Source organism: Protopterus annectens, chromosome 13.part0, assembly GCF_019279795.1.
Source record: "Protopterus annectens isolate FY-2018-M chromosome 13.part0, PAN1.0, whole genome shotgun sequence".
NCBI lineage: Eukaryota > Metazoa > Chordata > Ceratodontiformes > Protopteridae > Protopterus > Protopterus annectens.
In genome coordinates, this window is record NC_056747.1 from 234409091 (window position 1) to 234433432 (window position 24342).

Genomic DNA, 24342 nt, shown 5'->3' on the forward strand with positions numbered 1-24342 from the left:
CAAATCATTTTTATCTGTTGGACAGACAAGTAAACAGTCTGTTTTCAAGGGCAATCTGAGAGTACTGTTTGGGTAAAAGACTGAAGAGGAATTATGCTTTTTGCCCTTGTCGTTAACTGATCCTATCCCACTCAGACTAGAGACCATTTATTCCATAGTGATGAGAATCGCCTGCAAGATCATTTAAGGTGTGAGGAGCGGGGCTTAGCTATGAAAATTGCTTGTGCCATCAGCATCTTGGCAATGACCGCTTTTACTTTTTAGCCTAACCTCACCAACAGGTCAGGAATGTACAACCTTAATCACCACTAGGGTGATAATACCTTCTTCTAAGGAAGTGCACACTCCTCTGCACTTGCTGAATGAAAATTGTTGACTGGTGGCTTGGAGGCCCACCCCTTTCTTCTGAACAGCTGCAGCAGTGTGTAACCGGCTCTACTGCCCCCCTCACCACCAAGTCTAATTTTGGTTACCTGGGCTGTAATTTGGACTCAATCCATCTACACAACCAGGCTGGCTTACTTCCTCTGAACTTGTTACTAATAGTACAATAAAAGATGTAATAATAGTTTGAAGGGTTTGTTTAATTTTACGTATACTATAAATAATTGTAAAAATACTACCTAAAAAGGTTTAGAAAGAAAACTGTTTTTAGTTATTAGGTTGGGTTGAATTCACAGTACAATTATAAAACATTATACTCTAAAAACTGAGTCCATGAGTCTTGCTTACACTAATGGATTTTCCAAAATAGGAACACTGCTTACAGCAATTTTTTTTATTTCTAAGAAACACTTTATTACAATGGTTACTCAATGTTTTCATTACCAGTGGGGTTAAACTAGCTCTGCATCCCATATTACAATATTTATAGCATATAAAAGGGACTTGTAAAAGACAATTGTCATCTATAACCCTATACGGAAAAAAAAAAAAGAATAAAGATGAGTAAAACTTCAAAGCCAAGAAGTGGACATTGGAGCAGTCATTATGCACTGCGTAACAACCTGGCTGGCCCTTGTATACCATTTTTTTTATTACATTAATTTACTGTCAAATCTAAAGTATCCACAATGTACAATCAATTATGAATGTAGTTTTTTCATCCTTCTGGACAATAGAGCTTTACAATGTGTTGCAGTTCAGTAGGGTAGCCAGTGATGGGGCATCTCTGATGACGTTTCACATAGTTGAAAGCACAGCGGTAGCAAAATACATATCCAGATGTTGCCAGAGCTGCATCATTTGTTCGAGTCCTGTGACAAAGAGGACAGACAGTCTTTAATTTTGGTAAGGCCATAGTTTCATTCTGTTCATAGTGTACAGGTGGGGGAGGTGCAGGATGAGATGTTAGTGATTTGATTATATCCTGGTTTTCAGACGAGTACCACCACTCAAGAAACTGAAGGAAGAATACACTGATGGACAATGTATTTGACAGTGAGAGAGCAATTCCTCCAACAGCTTTACTAAAGAAACTTTTCAGCTTTTCAGCAACACTGCAAAAGAAAAAAATACTTGCTTATAACTAGAACAAACTCTGCAACATGTTTAACAAATAAGGAAGCAAGAATGGATTTTAGTCACACTCCCTAACTTATTGCTCCCAAATTTACCACATTCAAAGTATCTTATGTAGCATTTTAAAATGTAAAACATAACATCACATCCCAACAAGCAACATTATTTATACACAGACTTCTCTGTTATTGCTAAGTAATGCACCTAGCAATAAGGAAGTAGAAAACAGTCTGCAGCAATATCAGGAAAACAGAAGCCATGACTAAAGACAACTAAAAGGCACATATGTACCTTTAGCTCAAATAAACCTATATATCTATGTTTCATACTTAAGCAACAAAAAAAAAAAAAAAAGTCTTAAAACATGAACGACAAGTTGTGCACCTCCTACAATGGTGGCTTCATCCCTGTGTGAAAGCTTGGTAAGCTGGCACTTTGCCTTGATCTTTCTAGCCAATAGTACTACTTGTCTGTTGAAAAAAAAGACAAAACCAACAATGGTCTAGAAAAAGTATAAATGTGGACAATACTGGTCTGTGATCAGAACTTGAAAAACAGAAACTGTATGCATTGAAAAAGCAAAAGGTAAATAATTCGGAGAGCTCATGTCAACATTAACTATTCAACTGATTTAGAATAACATTTACATTTTATTGAATGTTTTTTAATTATTCCAAAATTTGGGAAACAATTTCCTGAGCTGTAGGACTTTCTTGCTTACTGCCTTATACTGAGGAAACATCTAAAATTTCAGTCTCTTCTAAAAACAGACATGTAGAAGGTTACCATGCAAGATCAGGAGTTTACTTAGAGGTTTCCAGCAGTATTGTTTTCTACAAAAGGACATTACTTGTGGTACATGGTCATCTATGAGCTAGGTAACATTCAGTTGCTCCATTCACAAAACACAGAAGCATTACTGCCAATCATGTCATGATCATCAACCCCCCCCCCCTTTCCCCATTTTTCTGCATGGGGTTGGAGTGTCATGTCAACTGTTGCCCTCTCTCTCTCTACGTATTCAACACCACTCTCCTACCCTCTTAGACACTCATGTCTGCCACACCATTTCTAGCCTGTACTCTTCCTGAAGTAGTAGACTCTGGATCACAAGCCAAGTGGCTTTGCTGCACTGCTTTTCATCTTGTCCCTAGGTACATAGGATGTCCATCTTCCTATTTACCATCATGTAATCCACTTCCAAGCTCTTCCTGTTAATGAATCTACATTGAATGTAGCAATTATTAGTTCATATTTGGCAGTTATTTTTTTTGGTTTTACGTTTAGCTTTTGCTCTACAGAGTTATCCCAGGTAACCCAGTCAAGGCAAGTGGACACCAGCCAGCCAGTAGCTTCTTGACTTAAGCCTGCTGGATTTAATGGCAGGCATAAACTGGACAACAGGAGCACTTACACCTCTCCCACCATTAGCATAGGTCCCTAGCACAGATCAGAGCAGGCAAAGTCCTCAACCCACTTATCACTGACAAATGCCCATACCCATCTGGTAATATTAGTCACCGCAACCAAATCAACTACAGGCATAGTTTTCACCATCAAGTGGCTAGCCCTGCCATGGTGTGTAGTCTATAATCAGTGTTCTCCTATCTTGAGGATTCTGTGCACCATGGTAAATGCCCAAAGTAGCTGGTCTATACAACTCTTCCCCCATCAGGCAACATGTAGACTCTGTGCTGCTGCCCACAACTCCACTCTTGGGTGAGTGTGATATGTTTTGGGGAGGTGATAAGAACCCTCTTAGAGAAGCAAGGAGAACAAGCAAGCTCCATATAGGCATTGGCCAGAGGATCAAACTTTGTGCTTTGAGGCGAAGGCCTTAACCATTACCAATTATCCTTCCCCAAACATTTAGTGGAGTCCTTTCTACCAACAATGAATAATCCAAATGAGTATCTAGAGGTAGAAATTCATAAGGCAGACACAGGAAATGAAATGAAATTAACTGCACTATACTGTGGGCAGAGGACAAGGTTAGCAAATATAGTTATCCAAAGCAAAATGGAACAGGAAGATACCCTAATCCAGAGTTACTGTACTGTTTGGGGTATGGTTACAACACCTTGAGAGACCTCAATTTGAGAGCAAAAGTGTACTTAGCACTAGAAAGTAAAGTTGTGTAAAGAAACTTAACCAGAACCGTAGATGTTCAAATGATCACTGCTGCAGTAGCCTAAGCTATGACTTGTATTCTGGTTAGGATATAACACCTAGCTGGCGTTCAAAGCAACTTCCATGCAATCTTACTGTTAGTCAACTTGAGCTGAACTGAGCTGATTAAAAGGTCAAGTATGGGCAACAATGCCCTTCAGAACTTTTAAGCTAACTGAGGTAGGGAGGCTAAGCCCTGACAGGTCATTGCTAGGAAAAAAACATGTATTTCCACATCCTGACATAAAAACACACAAAAACAGAGGATGGAGGGAGGGGTGGCTAATGAATAGATCTCAACTGTCCAGATTTTTGCCTCATTTTCATCTGTTCGTTACAACCTTTGTTGTTTTCTGGCAAATTACCGAGGAGTGAAGTCACTGAACAACACACATTTTCAGGCTTCACATTCTTAGAAAGTGCATGCTAGCACACATCCAGTTATTCCAACAACTAAGGTTATAACAGCAGTATTTAAAATCTGTCCCTATTTTGAGTCTTTACCCATATCGCTTGCACTAAGAAGTTGAGGGGTGTGGGCTACTGCAGCAGTGATCATTCTTGCATCTACTGTTGTGATAAGTTCACTTATACAACTCTACTAAGTTCACTATTGTGATCACTGCTGCAACAGCCCAAACTATATGGGTATATTACCACAGCTTAAAATAAATGGGAGGTGCAAGGGGAAGGGTCCAGGAGCCCCTGGATAATGATCCTAGCAAAGCCCGTCCTACACTGGAAATATAATTTAGTTTACAGTGCTTTGTGAATGTAGGCACAGAGAAACAAGATGCAGTTTGTAGAATACTTAATAGTCTAATCCTTTCCAAAAAGCCACAGATGAAGACAGGGCACTGGTAGAGAATTGTTGTGGTGGGAATAACCAAAGGTAATAGCCTAAGACAGCCATTTGGTAATAGTCTGCTTTGACACAGGTTGTCCCTTCTTCCTACCTTCATAACAAATTAACAACTGACCAGAAGTTCTGAAAGATTTTGTGTTGTCAAGATAGTACCATACTTGTCTGTGGACATCCCAGATATGATTCATCCTTTCCCCTCATGTTTAGTTTATGGAAAAAAAAGGAGATGGATATAATGGATAAATTGGTTTAAAGTAAAGTAAAGACTGATACCACTTCAGGCATAAAGTAAAGCTTAGTTCTTAAATAAACCCTATCGCTGTGGAAAATTAGATAAGGGTGACCAGTACAGTAGAGTCTCAATTATCCAAACTTCAGTTATCCAAAACATCAATTATCCCCGAACACAACCTTCCAAAGTTTTTGGATAGGAAAAATCAAAGTCTAAATATATAAACGTTAAATGTATACACTTGTGCTTTTTGAGCTTTGTAGCCCACTCTTGTGTGAAAAATATTCTTTACTGTCAACTGGAATCGCTGAATGGTTGAAAAAAAATGCATTCATTGTGTGCAAAAAAATAAGATTTTAGAAGTTTTTTTTATCCGGTTCAGCTATGTGATTATCCAAACTACGCTACGTCAAAATTAGTTCAGATAATCGACTCTCTATTGTAATAAGCATCTGTAATTCAGAAAGTTTTCTTGCAAAAGTAAGAACAAATGAGTAAAACTGTTTTCCATGTTAAGAACCTCAGGTCAGCCTGAAGAGCTGTTTAAAATGGAACAGCAGCTAGCTTCTCTAACACAAAATTAAAATCTCAATGAGGAGGCACTGGTTTTCTGGGAGGTTTCCTATAAAGAAACTCTCTCAAAACCATTTGAACAATAGACTGCATTAAAAGAGGGATGCATGGACAGCCATGCTGAAATAGTTGATAAATGAACCTTGATCGAGGAGTAAGACAGGCCATTGGGTAATAACTCACACAAAGACTAAAATCGGAGGAGCACCATCCCTGAATGGGTGCCAGTTCCTTTTGTTGGCACCAACTAGAGAATAAATTCCATTTGTTATTATGTATGATTTTCTAGTAGCATGTTTTCTTACCTCCATTAAAAACTGCTGCATATCCTCATAAAACTGGTTCTTAAAAGGTATTAAGAACATACTATTCATGCAGTCAGTTACAGTCATTTGAGGCCAGGATGTATCAAACACCCCTTCTCTTGCGCGAGTAAAAACAGTCTATGAGGAAACTTGCGGCAATTGTCCCTGACAAATTCCAGAAGGAATGACTAATGTCTGGTCCAGAAGGGAGTCATCACAGTGATATATGGAGATCCTTTTGAATCTTGAGAAGTATCCTGGAAATCAGCAGAAAGAGTGGTAAAGCATACAGAAACATTCCTGTCTAAAGAAAACAACATTCTTAACATGCAGTCCTGGAACAGAACTTTGCCAGCTAATTGTTTAGAGAGGAGGAAAAAGGGTCTACCCGAGGAATTCCCCACAGGTGGATCAAATTGTGAAGCTCCCAAATTCAGTTTCAATTTGTGGGGGGCCTGCGCTGGTCCTGCTCAGCCTATCTGCCACACAATTTTGCTCTGGCAGAATGTGAGATGCCTCTGTAGTGAGATTGTGCTGTAAAGGTTTGTCTCGTCTCATACTATCATGGCTAGTCTGCACATAGGATATGATCTGGCTACTCCCATGCTTATTTATGTATATCACCACCGTGGTCCCAGGAACCACAGATGATTGAGTTGACAGCATGTACAAGAACTAGCATCTCTTTAATGTTTGTGTGTTTTGGTCTGCTTTTATTTTTTTTTTTGTTTCAAAGACCATGCACTTTTAAGCCCACTGACACTGCTCCCCAAGCAAAGTCTGAGGAATCTATTGTCACTGACTACTTTGGTATAAGAGGGGAGAATGGAAGACCTGGATTCTGAGAAATTCACCAACAAATCACAGAACTGGAATCTGAAAAAGACAATGGGTGCTGATACAGCGACCAAGGAAATTTGAGATACCATTTTAACTTTCGCAGGTGGAGGCTTGTATTAAGTATCATGAGAATCACAGATGTCATGAGACCCAGAATCCTAAGGGATTCCCTTGCTGAGACTGAAGTCTGAGTGGAAAACAAACGGAATCTAAATATAAATCCCCCCCCCTGTGGAAAATCTATTGTACTGAGGTGCCCAGCAGGCAAACCTAAACACACAATCCTGGGAGATGAAGTCAGACAATACTTTTGAATGTTCTCTTGAAAACCCTGCCTGTGTAGGAAATCTCTGACCCAAGATGGAGATTCCTGAGACTTTGAAAAAGAATGCACAGATAAGCAAGTTGTCTAACTACGGAAAAATGTGGATACTCTGCAGCCTGCAGTGAGCTATTATGGGAACTAGACATTTTGGAAAACAATGCTGGAGCAGTGGATATCCCAAAGGGTAAGGCAAGGAACTAAAAATGTGATCCAGACATACAACCTTAAGAAATATGTAAAGTACGTCATCACATTTTTACTCATCCAGATATCTTTTAAATCTAATGTTACTAAAAAAAAAAAAAACTAGGAAAAGGGATAAAAAATTGTGAAATAAAAGTATTTTGAACTTGGGTAACAACACAAACCAGTTCAGGAAAGAAAGACCCAAAATGGGTCTTAAAAGACTTTTCTTTCTTAAACATTATTGAATAAAATTCTTCCCTTAACTGAGGAGGGAAGAAAGATTTTCCAGCTATAAAAAGATTGCTAAGCAGCCTTTGCCACCACTACAGGCTGATAATTTGCCTCAGATGCAGGTGGGTGACTGCTGTGGCCAAAGATTATTCCTCAGGCCATTCATATTTTTCTTCAGATCCCCCTGGTGTAGTCCATAGAGTCACCATGGACCAGGGGGTTAGACATGCCCTCTGATGTGGCTGTTGGGTCCCTCGAGGGTTAGGGAGAAACACTAAACAACTTTTTCTCTCTTCATTTGAGTTTTAGTAAACCCAAGACACATATGATGTAAAATAGGATGAAAGATGGGAAATTTTGGTCTGGCAGATGAATCTCCTGGAAAGAAGGAAACTCTTCCATTGCCATCTGTGACTTACATGGATCACATTCAGGCCCCATTTGCCTGAAACAATCTGTTGCTAAAAACAGAAATGGAGATTTAGACTTGTTAGAAGTAATAAAAGACTGCCAAGGTGAGAGACGGGAGACAAGGTCCCTCATACAGCCATTCTGACTTATTTGACTATCCTTTGTTCTGATAAGTCCCGGCTTTTTAAAACCTCCCTGCATTGCCATTATGCTAAGAATGTATGTATGTTTGTTTATAGTGGGAGTAGAAAATCCTTTATAAAGCTTAAAGAAGATGGGCTGAAAAATACAAGATTTCTTGAATCATTTTTCCCCTCTCATCACAGTTTTTGATCAAGTCTGTAGCAGAATGTCCAAAATCTAAATTTCCATCCAAGGGAGAATTCACGATTTAATATCTGTGAGGTTCTGGAAATGCAGCCGGGCAAACCTCCTTATAACAGTTCCAGAAAACCTGGAAGTAGTTTCTACAAAGTAATAAACACATTTTAAACTTTTAGTGACTTGAGAAATACAAGAAACTAAATTACACCATGTATAATTTCTCCTCACAAGAGGAACCTGATAAAAAAACATTTCTCATATTTTCATAATTAATCAGTAAAAACGTCAACATATGAACCTGATAGTTTAGAATTCTAAAAATCAAAGTTGCAGAAGCACACGTTTCCCCCAAACCTATCAAAAATGTTCCATCCTTATTAGAAGGAGAGGAATCAGAATTAACAAAATAGTTGGCAGTAGTTTTATTTACTAAAACTGTAGCTACTGGGTCAGGACTGGGACTGGAGTATAAAAACTTAGGGGCAGCAGGCTGTGACAAAAAAAAAAAAAAAAAACATTCTCCAAGGCTAAGATAACTGGAGGAATAGGACAAGGTTCTGGAAATTCCTGTTATAACAAATCATTTTCTAAGGGACTGAGAAACCTCAGTATTTTCCTACTGAAAACATTGGTTCATTCTGGAAATAGTCTCAAATAAAAATAATCCCTCACAAGGAGAATCAGATACCACACTCTCATCAGAATGTCAATCAGAAACCGAAGGAGAAAAAAAATGCAAGTGTCCCTTCACAGTCCCCTATAGACTCCACTTCTTGAGCCCATTCAGGGAAAGATGAATCAGTTTTCCTTTTCGCAGAAACTTCGCAAGAAAGGGTCAAGTGCCTGCACAAGACGCTGAGCCAAACCAAATGCATCTGTCCCTTCACAACATCCTGTAGATTCCATTTATTTAACCTGTTCAGGGAAAGATGGACCCTTTTTTATTTTACCAGAAACTCCCCCCACAAGAAGGTTCAAGAGCATGCACAAGACCCTGAGCCAAACTCAATAAAGTATTCCTGTCCAGAGTAACTGACACAGAACAGACCCAGTATTACCAACAACTTCCCAGGGATGGGCACAACATTCTGGATATGCAAGAGCATTTTCCTTCCTCTCTGACAACAATGACTCTCCCTTATCTCCTGAGGGGACTCCAACAGCTGCAGACGGCATAGTTAATCCCAAGTCTATAGGGACCAAACAAAGAATGGTCTGAGGAATCAGATTTGGCCACAGCAGACTCACCCACCTGCAGCTAAGGCAAATTACAACAATGCTGTGGTGGCAAAGGCTGTTTAACAGTCTTTATTTTTGTGGCTGGAAAAAGGTCCACTTGAGGGACCTGAACTTAGTTCCATGGTCAAGCCAGAAGTGGTGCTCATTTCCCCCAAGAAAGCCTAGCAGCAGTAGTCAGTAAAACAGTAAAGTATATAAAAGCACAGCAAAAAACACTTTAACCACCTTCTCCAGCGCCAAAAAATAAAATAACCAGTTTCTTCACATAAAAGGTAGTTTAAGTAACTTTTTATTACAAAAGTAAAACAGCACACTACCATTTAAAATAAGTAAATATAAGTCACAAGAGTCAATTCATTTTCCTATCTTAGAAGTACTTCTTTAAAGAAAAAAGTAAGTTTCCTGAAGTAAAACAGTAATGTGGAAGGTTTTTCACCCCAAATGGAACTAACTCATCAGCCCAACAATGGAACGTTAGCCTACCAATGATTCTCAAAAGCCACAGAGGGGAGTTCTTCTCAGCAGCAGGAAAGCTGTGAAGGGCTTGATGCCCAAACCTGACATTTTAGTCAGCTCAGCTAGAGATAACTAAAGGTTTGTGCACATGGAAGTTGCCCTGAAGCTTTGGAAGCTGACCAACTGTTATATCCTATGCAGGATACAACTCGCATAGATTAAGATACCACAGCAGTGATCATAATGATGAACAAAAACTATGCTGAAGGCCTGTACAGGTCCATGACAGAAAGCAGACTTGAACACTAGCAGAGAAACTGTTAGAGTTACACAACGTGGGAAATCAGTCTGGATTCCAAAAAAAGTTTGGAATTACAGGGTTCGATTGTTTTAAGAAATAATGACTTGACCCATCAATCCTATCTTCTAAAAGATACTCCTGTAGAAAGGAATCTATCCTACCATAAGCTATGGTGATCTCATTCTTGGAAACTGGAGAATAAGTATCGCTGTCTAGAAACAATTTCATCATGGCGTTGTTATATTCTTCCAACCCGAATACTACCCCACCCCCCTTATCAGGTTTCATTATTCGTATGCTCTTACCTTTTTTCAAAACTTGAAGTAATTCTCTTTCTTTCTTACTTTAATTGGAAGACCCTTTCCTATTCTCTTTGTATAACTTGTATATCTCTTCAGAAACACATTTTTGAACACCTGCAAAGTGTGGTGCAAGGGTGCATTGCAAGTACAACTCCTATATGGGCCTTGTAATTGCCCACCGTTGTTGCCTGGGTTGGCCCTAAAACACAATCCCAGGTTAAGTTTCCTTAAATACAATTCTAAATCCATAAGCACGTTCGCTAGATCACGACTAGTAGGAAAGTATTTAAATCCCTTTGAAAATAAAAAAGAAAATTCCTTAGTAAGGGTAGTGGGTATGTAATTAAAAATCTTAAACCCACTGAACTCCGATACTATGCCATCTTCACTTGTCACGGTTTCATTCTCCATCCACCTCTTGCCCAAGCCGGAGTCCCTTTGCTCACTAGTTTTTCCTGTTGTTGCCCTGAATCTAAGTTGAACCATGTTTTGTTTGCCAACCTTTCGGACTTTCTCAGAGAAAAAAAAATCTTCATTACTCTCTGAAAAAGAGTCAAGTTCATCAAGACCTTCACCTATTCTAGTGTCGGTTACCTCCCTAGAAAAATTAGGGACCATAGTGGAATTGAACCTTTCACCCCCCCCCCCCCCTCTGTTCCTTCTGTAAGGCCCGGGGTAGGCTTTTCACTCTTCATACTGTTTTTGGTCCCTCGCCAATTTCTTTTATTTCCTATGGAAAATTGCCATACATCTTCTATCGACTCTAGCTAACATCCTTTCATACAAATTCTGATATTCTGGAAATAAATATTTAATAATGTCATGGTTCAGTCTTTCTACCTGACTAGTTAAATATTTAACAGATATTTCATTGTATTTCAACAACTTTTTCACTATACCAAAACCACAGTCATCAAAATAAATATTAAAATCTTTAATATTTTCATCACTGTATTGCACTCCAAGTGGGTATTTATACATAAGTAATCCCTGAGGTACTATCTTCAAACTTAAACTTTCATTTAAATATCTATTGTCAATTTCCAAACATTTTTGTTTAAACAATTGCTTTTTCAAGGTTAAAATCATGTATAAGTGTTGGCGATTCATCAACACTTCCATGTTCATTAGTGTGTATATCAAAATCCCCACAATTTTAAAAAATATTTATTTTCAAAAATTTGTTTAAACTGGCCACTACTGTTCACCCTGTTATTTTTATCAATAACTTGTACAGCAGTAGTATGCGTGCTACTGTGAGAGACGACAGTACCTTTATTTAAAGATCCTGAAGACTTGTTACTACATCCAGTTCATTTATCACTGTGGAAAACTCTGTCATGATGGTCCGGGGAAATCATTCCCACACTAACTCCACCAGAGTGTTTATTCACATTCATACTCCCTTGCTTCTTTACTCGTAGAAGCTCTGCAGGGAGAGGAAGTAGAAATTAGGTTTCCTGCCTTTACTGGATCGGGTGAAGACAAACCTGTAACTCCACCACCTCCTTGCAGTTGCCTTTGGCTGAAGAGCTCAATGAGCCACATCAGTTCCCCTTTTAGGATGGAAACATCCTCTCTTAGTTGACGAATTTCAGTCAGACTGCAGATACCTCAGTCAGACCTGAAAAGCTCTTCTATTAAAGTAGAATCACTGGAATGGTTGTCCTCTGCCATTCATTAAGTACCACCAAACAATAAGCTGGACCACTGGCCAAAGCCAACCAATAAGACCACAAAACATGAGAACAACCAATAAATCCAAAGTAGTAAAGCAGTCCAGCCCTCGATTTGGTATCAAAAATTTTAATCAACAATAAAAAAGCCCAAGTGATTAGCGCTTTCGTCTTGAGACACAAGACTTCATCAGATATCAAATAAATGAATCATACCACTTATACACTATTCAATAAAAAGAATTAACAAATTAAACAATCATTAATTAAGTGCCTTAAAAGCATACACACACACTGTTTAAAAAAATATCTGATCCATGTTAACATACCTCTCCCTGCACCTGTGAAGCTTTTGCTTTTGAAACAGGTTTAGCTGTGACATAGTTATTTAAACCAGGAAACACATTTAGATTTTAACCTTAGCTGCCATTTCAATTCTTTGTTTAATAACATTTTTCAGGTCACTCCCTTTGGGGTTCATTTTAATCACCTCCAGAATCCCAAATTTGAAATTAGAAAAGTTTGCTTCTTCATGCTTCTGTTAACAATGTATAGGATCGACAGACCATGCTGCTTTGCCAGGGATGGTCTACTCCAGTCTCCACTAGGCTTTTGGATATTGGCCAAAACATTATCCTTCCCTAGATTGCCTTTGTTAGGCAATACCAACCAGATAAACATTCCGATATAGAAAATTCTACTAAAGGTGTTGCTGCCCAATGTTAGGCGTCTCAACCAGAATCTTCGCTCCTTGGAAGCACTTCTCACCCTCGAGATTATCATCAGTGAAGTTACTGAGACATGTTTAAAGCTGTGGAAAATATTCTGGCACTGCAAGGCTATAATGCCTTCCACACATTTAGACCAGCAATTGCACAAGAAAGGACAACAGGTGGAGGTGTAATCTACATAAAAATAATGACACCAAGACTGGTCAAACAATATGTCACACTATCTGTTATCTAGAAGTCCCATACCATATTCTTGCTAGCTATAGCTCTCAGTCTGTGATCCAGGATAGCCATACCATGTACTTCAAAGTACTGGAGTCGCTCACCACTCAGGCCAACACGATATTCATGGGTGATGTTAACTGTTCTAGTATAAACTATGATACATACACAACCACTAATATGCAGGATGAACAATGTCTGGATTTTGTCAATGCAAACACCCTGGAACAGCTAGTCTGCACTCCTACGAAGGGTGAAAATATCCTGGATCCGGTGATCACAAATGAGGGAAAGTTGCCCCAACTCCCGCCCCCATGTAATGTCTTCATTGGTCAGATCAAATCAAAAAGCTGTCATGCTTAAATTAACTAAAAATCCTGAACTCCAAGCAAAGACCAGAACTTTTAAAAGCTTTTCCTAAGCTAGCCCCCTACTATTAAGTGATGACATAGCTAATTTCCAAGCCATTTGTAACTAAGGAAAGCACCCAAAATCCAGGGACTATGTCACGAACAGTTTAATAAACAAATAATAACGTTGAAATATTCCACAACACATTTTCGTCCTTGACTTCATCAGATGAAATCACACAAGTGAACTCACCTTATATATTTAACTAATTACAAAATACCCAATAATAAAACAGATCCAATCAAACAATTTCAAAGACAATTTAAAAAAATATATATACAAGCACCACTGTGATTAATCATACCCAGTTAAAATAATTACAAATAAATAAATGTATATAAATATATAAATATGTATGTATATATACATTTCTAAAATTCTATAATCTATTATACTATACAAATTCATATCAAATAACCAAATAAATAAATAAAATAAACCATACTATAACTTGGCAGACCTCAATTTTAAAACTGGAATAAGTGAAATCATTTCATTAAGACCCGGTGTTCTGTTGGCTTCTAATATAATTTGCCAATATAGTTCTCTGTATTCTACTAGTGTTTCCCAATTCCCACCTCTGGGGTCAACTAACACAGTTTCTAAAACAAAAAAATCTAAATGTTGCAGATTTACATACAATAGTATGTTTGTACAGTGCATTGCTTTCTTTTTTAGTCCTAATGTCATAAAGATGCTCAAATTCTTTGCTTGAGCATTCTTTCACTTTTCCTTACATAAAATTGAATCACATTTTGTGCAAGTAGCTAAATATATAATACCCTTGGTGTTACAATTAACAAATGCACCTAATGTTAATTTCTTTTGTCTACTCGGTAGATATAATGACTCTCCTACAGTAAGGTGTGTACAATAACTACACCTTCCACATTTAAACAACCCTACTTTTTTCCTAGTACCATTTTCAAACATTCTTTCATTTGTCCCTCTCTCTAAAATGTTCTTAATATTAGTACCCCTCCTATAAATAAATTTTAATTTGTTGTCAAAAATGTGGTTTAAATCCGATAATCTAGAAAAGTTTTTCCATTCTTTGTTAATAAATTCTTTTGACTATTCCTGACTGCCCATCGTAAGTTGTAGTAATATCGGTTTCATATTTGACACCACTATTTTCATTATTTAACTCTTGTCTTACACAAGTTTCACCTTTGCCTAAAATAGGTGCAAACTTGCCTCTTCTTTCACTAGTAACCTCACTACATACCTGGTCAAAAAGTTCACCCGGGTAGCCTCTATTTAAAAATAAACCTTTCAAAATTCCACATTCAGTATTGTAAGTAGTGTCATCAGAGGTCATTCTACTAAGGCGAACTAATTGACCATTCATCACGCTTCTCTTTTGGTGAGGTGGATGCGAACTGGTATAATGTAAATATGAGTTCGAGAAAGTTTCTTTTCTGTAAATTTTAGACTTAAAACCATCCTTGGTCTTAATGATGTTTACATCCAAATAATTTAACTTTTGGTTATCAAATTTATATGTGAATTTTAAAAATTCGGTTGTGCCATTTAAAAATGTAATAAATAAGTTGAAATCATCCTCATTTCCTTTCCATAAAAAACATAAATCATCTAAAAATCTACCATAAAATGTCCAAAATTTACTAAAAACAGAAGTTAAGTATATATTTTCCCAATGTGACATAATATTGGCATAAGTAGGAGCACAATGTGCCCCAGTGGCAACTCCCTTACATTGCTTAAAATATTCTTCTTCAAAAAATATAAAATTATTTTTTAATACCACCTCCATTAGAACCAGAACTATTCTAAAGTCATTATGTGTGATTCCTGTAAATCCTACTAACACTTCTTCGAACCACTCAAGACCTATATCATGGGGAATGCTAGTAAATAAATCAACTACATATAAGGTAACAAAGGCCAAATCTTCAGAAAAAAAAGTTTTGTCCAACTTTCTCAGAAGGTACCAAGAATCCTGTAGTATATAAGTACTGTTCATAAGTACCTTCTTCACCTTTATATCAATAAACTTTGCTAGTGGAGCTGTAATAGAACCTTCAGCAGAAACTATTGGTCTTAAAGGTGGATCTTCGATATTTTTATGCACCTTTGGTATGCCAAAAATGGAAGGAACCTTCGGTTTTTCAACATGTAGGAATTTGTTTGTCTCTAAATCTATCAACCCGTCCATTAATAAGTCATTCAATAATACATTTATTTTTTTGTATGCCACATTTATTTCATTAATAGATATCCTTGTATATTTAGTAGAATCACTTAAAATCTCCTGCATCTTACCCTCATATGTAATATGGTCCATAAGCACCCCCCCCCACCTTTATCCGGTTTCATAACCCTTAAATTCTTATTTTTACTCACTAATTTGAGTGTTTCTTGCTCCACCAAGGATAAATTTGACTGCATCTTTATGACATTAGGACTAAAAAAGAAAACAATGCACTGTACAAACATACTACTGTATGTAAATCTGCAACATTTAGATTTTTTGTTTTAGAAACTGTGTTAGTTGACCCCAGAGGTGGGACTTGGGAAACACTAGTAGAATACAGAGAACTATATTGGCAAATTATATTAGAAGTCAACAGAACATGGGGTCTTAATGAAATGATTTCACTTATTCCAGTTTTAAAATTTAGGTCTGCCAAGTTATAGTATGGTATATTTTATTTATTTATTCGGTTATTTGATATGAATTTTTATAGTATAATAGATTATAGAATTTTAGAAATGTTTATATTCACTATATATACATACATATTATATACATTTATACATTTATTTATTTATAATTATTTTAACTGGGTATGATTAATCACAGTGGTGCTTGTATATATATATTTTTTTAAATTGTCTTTGAAATTGTTTGATTGGATCTGTTTTATTATTGGGTATTTTGTAATTAGTTAAATATATAAGGTGAGTTCACTTGTGTGATTTCATCTGATGAAGTCAAGGACGAAAATGTGTTGTGGAATATTTCAACGTCATTATTTGTTTATTAAACTGTTCGTGACATAGTCCCTGGATTTTGGGTGCTTTCTTTGGTTACAAGTGACTTTTTGCACCTGCCGTTCATTTTGGTAATTTCCAAGCCACCCAAACTCTGAGAACACTGTGGCCTATGCAGACATAATTACTGAAACTCTGCACAAGCATGTAAGCAAATGTATAGAAACAGTACTAAACTGAAATAAACTTAGGACAAACTCTAAAAGCAAGCCCCCTTGGTGGACTCTCCAGTATAAATAGGTTGCACTTTAAAAGAAAATACTGTCCAAAAATAAGGGCTATACACAACAGGCAAAAAAAAAAAAAAACTCCCCAGTCTCGATAAGCAACTCAGTGGACTAATCAAGCCCACCAAAGCCTACTCTGAGGGAAAAATAGCCTCCCACACTAAAGATGACCATAAGGCATTTTTTCAGTTTTGTAAATAACCTTAACGGGAACAAGCAAGAGTGTACTGAACCAATACCAAATGGAACTTCCTAGTTGGCTAATTTGCTGGGTGATAAATTTATCTTCAATTTCACCCCCAGTTACCACCCTCTACCATTTCTTCCCCAACTACTACTAAACTGTACCCTCCAAAGCTAAGAACACTGCATCAGTGGGTCCTGATAATATCCAGGATACTTCCTACATAGCTTGAAACATGACCAGTCAGGCTCACTAGAATCACTGTTCAACCACAGCCTCCCGACAGGCTTTGTACCCAGGGGAATGGAGGATGGCAATAGTCATCCATCTATACAAATGGGAACCATCAATAGACTATGGGAACTACAGACCCATACGTTTGACTAGTCTTGTATGCAAGGTCATAGAAAGAATTATCATGCAACTGATAAACAAAGACATAGGAAATCTTGAAGTACAAGACCCATCCCAGTTTGGTTTCATCAAGGGCAGGTCAAACCAACTAAACCTGGTGGACTTCAAGAAAGTCAATAGAGCCATGGAGAATTTAGAATGGTGCATACTGCTTACCTCCACCTGGCAAAGGCACTGGACACATCTGGCACAAATCTGTAGGTCAATTAATGGGTAGCCTATTGGCTTACAGAGAAGACACATTATGTTAGGCTGGGGGAATCTACTTCCTTCAAGAGGCCTGTTACTAGTGGTGTCCCACAGGGCTCAGTACTAAGACCGCTCTCCTGTTTCAGAAAATACTTCTCTTAAGTCATGGCAAATGCAGAAGGGGGCCTTTGGCTAACAAAATTTGTTGACGACTGCAAGTTGGGTTCAATCACTGAATCCCCCAAAGATGTAGATATCCTCCAAGGGGGTCTGACACAGACATATAAATAATGCCAGTCAGAGCATGGCCTAAAGCTCAATGCAAATAAATATACGCATGATTATACCCTTTCAGAAGATGACCTCCCCTGCAGATTACAACAGTGCTAACAGTTCCCTAAAAGTAGACCTTGTGGTAATGGACATGGGAAATGAGGTTGACATTAACCTGAACTGTGATCACCTTGTGTCCACTGTGGTGAGAAAATCCTATGTGGCACAACTTATAAGTAAGGACATGGAAAACATATCTAAGGAGATTATAATCCCAATATAATTCACCCTCATTAGAACAATAAATAGAGTACAATACACGCTTCAGCATGTACCTGACCAGGCATACGCAACAACTGGAGTGGCCACACAGGTTGTTCACTAAAAGAATACATGGTGTAAATAACATGTTCTACACAGACTGCCCTGTCTCTGTACTGTCTCCAACAAACTACGGAGGAGTGATCAAGCCTAACCTACAAGACAATCTGTGATCTCTCTCTGATGGATCTGCTACACATTTGCTAAACAACTCTAGAATTATCCAATGTACGGATCTAAACCTCTTCTGTGACATAAGCAAAACATGTTGGAGAGACAAGTATGCGTCTCAGATATTACCCCCTCTCTGAACAGACTCACCCATTCATGTGAAGCAGACCTCTTCCCTATGCCCATCGGACCAATGGATGGGAAACTGCAAATTCACCCCTGGCTTGTTGCCTGCATCCCATATGGACAGGGCAGCATGTAGATGCCCTAAGGCAGAGGCATATAACAAAGCCTTTGTAATCCTTTAACAGGCATGACCTCCCCACATAATGAATCCAAACTGAGTAGGGTCAAGTGCTTGGAGACTACCGACATCCTTGTTTATGAGGTCCAGGGTAATGCAATCCATGGCCTTAGAGATCATGTTAGTTAGGGTAATGGACCTATAGTTTCCTGGGTCAGTGGATGCACCACCTTTATGCAGTGGGATGACAGTGGCTGCCTTCCACTTGGCTGGGACAAATCCAGTGCTCAAGCTGTGACTGAACAGGGTGCCCAATGGTGTTGCAAGTTCCTGCTTGAGCTCGTGGAGGATGCAGCCTGGGATACTGTCGGGTCCCATGGAGGCGGTATTTTCTGCCTTGGCGAGGGCATTTATGACCCGCTCACTGGAAATGAGGACTGGGGGGGCAGGTGTTGGGGATGTCCTGCTTAACTGTCGGGGGGGGACACAGGGTTGAAATTTTTGCTGACCCTGTCTGCTAGTAGATTAGCTATGTCAACGGTGTTGGTGTGAGTGGTACCACTGACCACTAGTTCTGTACAGCTCTGGGTCTTGTCTTTGAGGTCATGGACGTAACTAAAGAAGGCCTTATGGTTGTCTTTTGTTGAGGAGGCCAGTTTGGACTCGTAGTTAGCTTTAGAAAATCTCAAGGGCCCTTATCTGCTTGTTCAGGCTGAGAAGAGATTGCTTCCAATTTGGGACCTGCTCCTTCTTACTCCTGGACAGCAGTTTTTTCTTTAATTGCAAAGTCTGCTTATGGCAGAACTCCACCAGACTGGTTTGAGGATGTTTTGTTCCTGTCTGGAATTGCAGAGTCCATGCAGCTATATAGGTGTTGTGTATGTTTCCTCATAAGTATCTGTTCCCACAGGGGAGGAAGGAGCTACAAAGCCATGTATACCTAATCAGCTCTGGAAAAGTATTTTTGTCTGATAATGGGGGGGGGGGGGTGATGGCGACTTAAGTGACTGCTTTGTGGACGGATCTTACCAGGGAGGATGACACTGTAGGGGTGGCTACAGCGATCACCCATGTTTGTCAGTACTAGGTGCTACACTGCTAGCCCAGCTATCAAATTTTCTAAACACATCTGTGTCATTTGTGAATACTGATATGATTTATACAGAACGGTATGTTATGTACGGAGCTAAAATTTAACCATAGTATGCCCTGCTGGCTTAGACTAGAAATGTATGTAAAGTATTATAATTGTGTAACTGTATATGTTTTAACAGTAGAAACTGGGACATGAAGGGTTAACTTGCAAAACTTAAAGAAAAGAAGTTGAAATTAAATTGTTTTACCATTGTGCTATAAAAGTTCTCTCAGTTTCAGTGTAGCAGACAATGTCTAGAGCTAGAAGTTTTTTGTATTGTCTTGGAAGAGATGTAATTACTAGTTTACAGATGCATAAGTGTTTTATTGTTTTATGAATTTCAGGATCTGAAAACATCTGAGAGATGTATATTTTTCAGACAGATGCTAAAAATGCTTGTGCTCTGATGATAGAGGTAGGTCAGGTGACAAAAAGTGATGTCATCCAAGCTAACCCAGCAGTAATAATTGATATTAGTTCAAGACCCCTTGTCAAAGTGAGACTGGGCATTTTGTATCTCGTCTTTGACCTAGAAACATCCACTCATCACCACCTTCTGCACTTGCCTTGCTGTAAAAGTAAGTTTTTAGGGCATAGTAATGGTTTTAGATTCAGATAGGAATACAGTAAAGTATAGCTTAGATGTTTTCTTTGAGACTATCCTGCAATGTTGTTTTAAATACTTCCTGTGATTTTGAACTTTGAGGTCGCTGTGAATATATATTTAGCATCGTCTTGTTCTTTTATTTACTACTAATTATATTTCAACTTATCTTTGTGGCTGATATCCATGAAACATTTAAGATTTTGAAGTACTTGCATATCTATTTGGTGACACTGTACAGGCCACTCCTAAACAGCCTTGCTCTTGGTCAGGCTACCATATTAGTAACATTACATAGTAGGACTGGACACCCTTTAAGGACCTTAAGTAGCTGATAAAGAGTTGACAGATGGCAGCAGGAACTACCTTATATTCTGGGCAAAAGGGGGCATAGCCAGTAAACATATATATATATATATATATATATATATATATATATATATATATATATATATATATATATATACAATCTGTGTGTGTGTGTCAGCTACTTTGGCAGGGACACAAAGCACTGGTTGGACAGAGAGGGTGCTGGAGGTTTTGGATTGGCCACTCAGCTGAGATTTTAACCCTACAGCTGTGCCAGTGGGGAGTCTTAATGGGGATTTGGAGAAAGAGGGGGGAAAACAGCCCCAGACTGACTGTGATCAGTGTTTGCTCTTAAGGGAAATTGCAGTTTACTGTGTGTGTACTTATCTTTCCAGTGTGTACGCTTCCCACTGTTGCCAGTGGTGAGGATTGAGGCTTCTTAATTACTGGGCCAGTGCAGGGGTATCACACTAGGTTTAAGATATTTTCACCTCTAGTGGGGGTACTGACCAGTTGGTCCAAGGCATTAGAGTTGACAAAGTCAAGGAATCTCTGGGTAAGTGTGTTTTGGCACTAATAGTTCTTCCAATCTATGGTAGGGTACTTAAAAGTCTCTCAGGAGCAGGGTGAATGGCTGAATCTTGACAGATTCGAGTAGATCCACATAGACAGAGTGGGTATCTTAGTTGTATGGATGGGGGCCTACAGCTGGCTGTGACCTAGACAGGTGTTTTGTCTACAGTCCACTGCACCTGAAGTGTCTCATTTGATATGGTTAACCACCACCTGCTTATAGACACACTCAAAAACCTGTCACTGGACACCCATACTATACAGTGGTTCCAATCATACCTACATAGTAGGCAACAGGCTGTACTATGGGAAAATACTTTATCTTCCCACCTCCCAGTTGCCCTAGGGGTCCCGCAAGGATCTATATTGGGTCCTTTACTCTTCTCCATCTTTACACATGACCTCCATTCTGTAATTCCACAAGCCGACTGTATCCAATACGGTGATGACTCCACACTCATATGCTCTGCTACTTCTCAATCAGAACTTCAGTCACTAACCCAAAAGACCTTTAGTACAGTTGAAAACTGGCTCCTACAAAGACGTCTTATCCTTAACCCCCAAAAACGAAAATGCTACTATTTACCCCCACCCATGGAACCTCCCCACTTAACTTTACTATTACTTCAAATAACGGAACTATATCATCTCCTGAGCCAACCACCAAACTACTCGGGGTACTAATAGATAATAACTTGTCATGTTAAGTTGTCTATCTCGCCTTCATTCTTGCTGGATGGGTTCGGAGCCGACCTCGGCTCCGACTCGGCCACTCTAAAAGCTCGAGAGTTGGTTCCACCGGCTCGAGGCTCCCCTTATATCCCACAATGCTAGGCGAGAGTTACCTCAGATCTCGTTTGCCGCTACAGCTTCGAGGTTGGTTTTCTACCGGTTCTTGGTAAGTGACTTTTTCTTGTGGAAATTAGTCTTTCAAAACCCCTTTAATTTTAATATTTTTACTTAATTCCCTTAGTTTAGAGATATATTTATCCCCTTCTAAAAAATGTCCGTTTTTTTCCCTCAAGAACCTTAGGTTCTTCCCTTGGGCCTACAGGCCTTTTCTCTTCCCTAGTGGAGTGTGTGTATTATTTTATTTTAAAATCCTAGTTAGTGGTTTTATTATAATTTAACTTGACAGGGTGTAACTAGTGTGTTTGTGTGTGTGTTTGTGTACACCTGTTCAAAAATGTCTAAAGAAGCAAAGGTCTCCGGATTCAAAAAGTGTGATGCGTGCTGTCAGAAAATGTCTCTGACAGACGCTCACACTTCTTGTGTCTACTGTCTGGGGCCTTTGCACCTGCAGGACTCCTGTGCTGTGTGCCATGGCTTCAGCCCCAGGGTCCTGCAGGAAAGAAAAAATAAATTGATACTAAGAGGCTTACTCAAGCCAGAGGATTCCCTATCTGTTTCAACAGGGAAGCCCTCTAAGGCATCTAGGTCTTCGGCTCCGGCTACTGAGCAGAGACCTAAGGTTTCTCAACCTCTGCCTTCATCGGCTCCGGCTGGAGCCGATAAGTCTCAGTCCACAGTTTCTGTGGCTCCCCCGGCCGGAGCCGAGGTAGTAGAAGTCCCCGTGTCGGCTCCGACCAGACCTTCGGAGCCGACAACTAGGAAGAGGTCCAGGTCACCATCTCTTGGCTCCGTTCATTCGGCTCCAGGATCTCCCCTGCTGTCTGAACGGAGCCAAAGATCTCACTCCTCTAGGTCATCGAGGCTGTCGGATCATGACCTTCAGAGGGTAGTGAGTCGACTTCTTAAGTCCGAGGCACTGGCCCAGATGCTTCAGAGCCCGACTCATCAGTCGATGCCTGCCCCGGTCCATCAACATATTCCTCCTTCGACTCTCTTGAGCTCGGAGCCGGGTCGTGTCGGAACAGAGACTGTGATAGCGTCGGAGCCGATACAATTGTCTTCGGCTCCGTCGTCGGCTCCGTTTTCTTCCTTGGAAGAATCTCGGCGCCGGACTTCCCTCGTCGGCTCCGAGGGGTGAGTGGCATCGGACCCTTGTCCGACCCCCCTCTCCCTCTCGGTGCTTCGGAGCTGGTGAGCTCGGCTCCGACATCGGCCTCGGAGCCATCACTGTCGGTGCCGAGGGGGGTTCTTAGCTTCTCGGAGCGGGGACCTCTGGCTCTGCCTGACAGGGGTGCATTCGAGGTCATGCGGAGTGTGTTAGAGCCTGGCTCTACTCCACAGTCGGCTCCGTCCGCCCCTCCCTCTATGGTGCCTCAGGCTAAGTCGACTCACTCCCTCATCCTGGACCGCAGAGAGCCAACTCCTCAGGAACCCCCTGTGGGGACACACCAAACGGAAAACAAACTAAAACTGGTAAAAAAGCGGACCACACACGATAAGAGGACTGGAACACAGATTTATTATTCCACAGTAAAAACCACAGGTACACGTAAGCGCTTTCGGCAGATTAAAATAACCCGCCTTCTTCAGACCTGTGGGGATTTCATCCTCTTCCGAGGCCTCTCCTGATTTGGCAGAAGAGCCCCCTGGAAGAGGAAGTGTAAGAGGAAACACATTGACTCACCTGAGTCCATCACGTCAGACACAGATTTGGATGATTCTGAGGGTTCCCCCTGTTCCCCTTCTGAAGATGTCTCATTTGCAGACATTCTGGAGATCCTGAAACAGAGGGGAAATTGGCCAGCCCTCAACCCTTCGGAGGACGAATCTGTGTATCTTGAGGCGTTTGGCTCTCGTCCTTCCACCTCCTGGGTGTCACCCCCCCTTTGACCCCCTCATGCAGGTGGTCGCTAAGAAGGCATGGACGGCTCCTGATTCAGTGGACCCCACTCCCAGGAGACCCTCCAAGTTCATAACAGCACCAGCAGACAAACAGTTCTTAACAAAAGGAGTCTCTGTGGATGCTATGGTGGTAGCTGCTGCCACCAAGAAGGAGCTAGCTGATCCTTCAGTACCTGTCCATCCACCTAACAAGGAATCTAGGTCCATGGACAGGTACGGGAAGCGGATGTTCTCGTCAGCGACATTTACCATGCGTTCGCTGAACTATCTGTGCCATTTTACTCGTCTTCAAAGGGACTTGATCAAGGAAGTGAGTGAAATGTTAAAGGACCCTACAGCTGCGGGTTTCCAAGATAAGATGAACACGCAGCTGGCTACCCTTAACTCCATATCCAACTCCTCCATGCGCCTCCTTTCTTACGCGGCTGATGGAGCGAGCAGAGCCGCAGGGACAGGTGTGGCCTTACGTAGGCATGCCTGGATGCGGCTATGCAATTTTGCGGACCCCTTCAAGACGTCTTTCACGAACTCCCCGTTTGATGGATCATCCCTCTTTGGTCCTCAAGTGAAAGAAACCTTGACTAGGTGCGAGACTGATGGCAAGAC

At 40.0% G+C, this 24342-nt stretch overlaps 1 protein-coding gene across 1 annotated transcript in view; it reads right to left on the bottom strand.

Moving 5' to 3' along the window:
- Window positions 1-751: 751 nt before the first annotated feature.
- The window catches only part of PEX12 (peroxisomal biogenesis factor 12), a 152652-nt gene continuing 129061 nt past the window's right edge, over window positions 752-24342 (bottom strand). Inside the window, exon 3 of the mRNA XM_044053782.1 lies at window positions 752-1499. Coding sequence (XP_043909717.1) covers window positions 1103-1499 — 397 coding nt within the window. The 3' untranslated portion in view covers window positions 752-1102. The remainder of the gene's footprint in view (window positions 1500-24342) is intronic.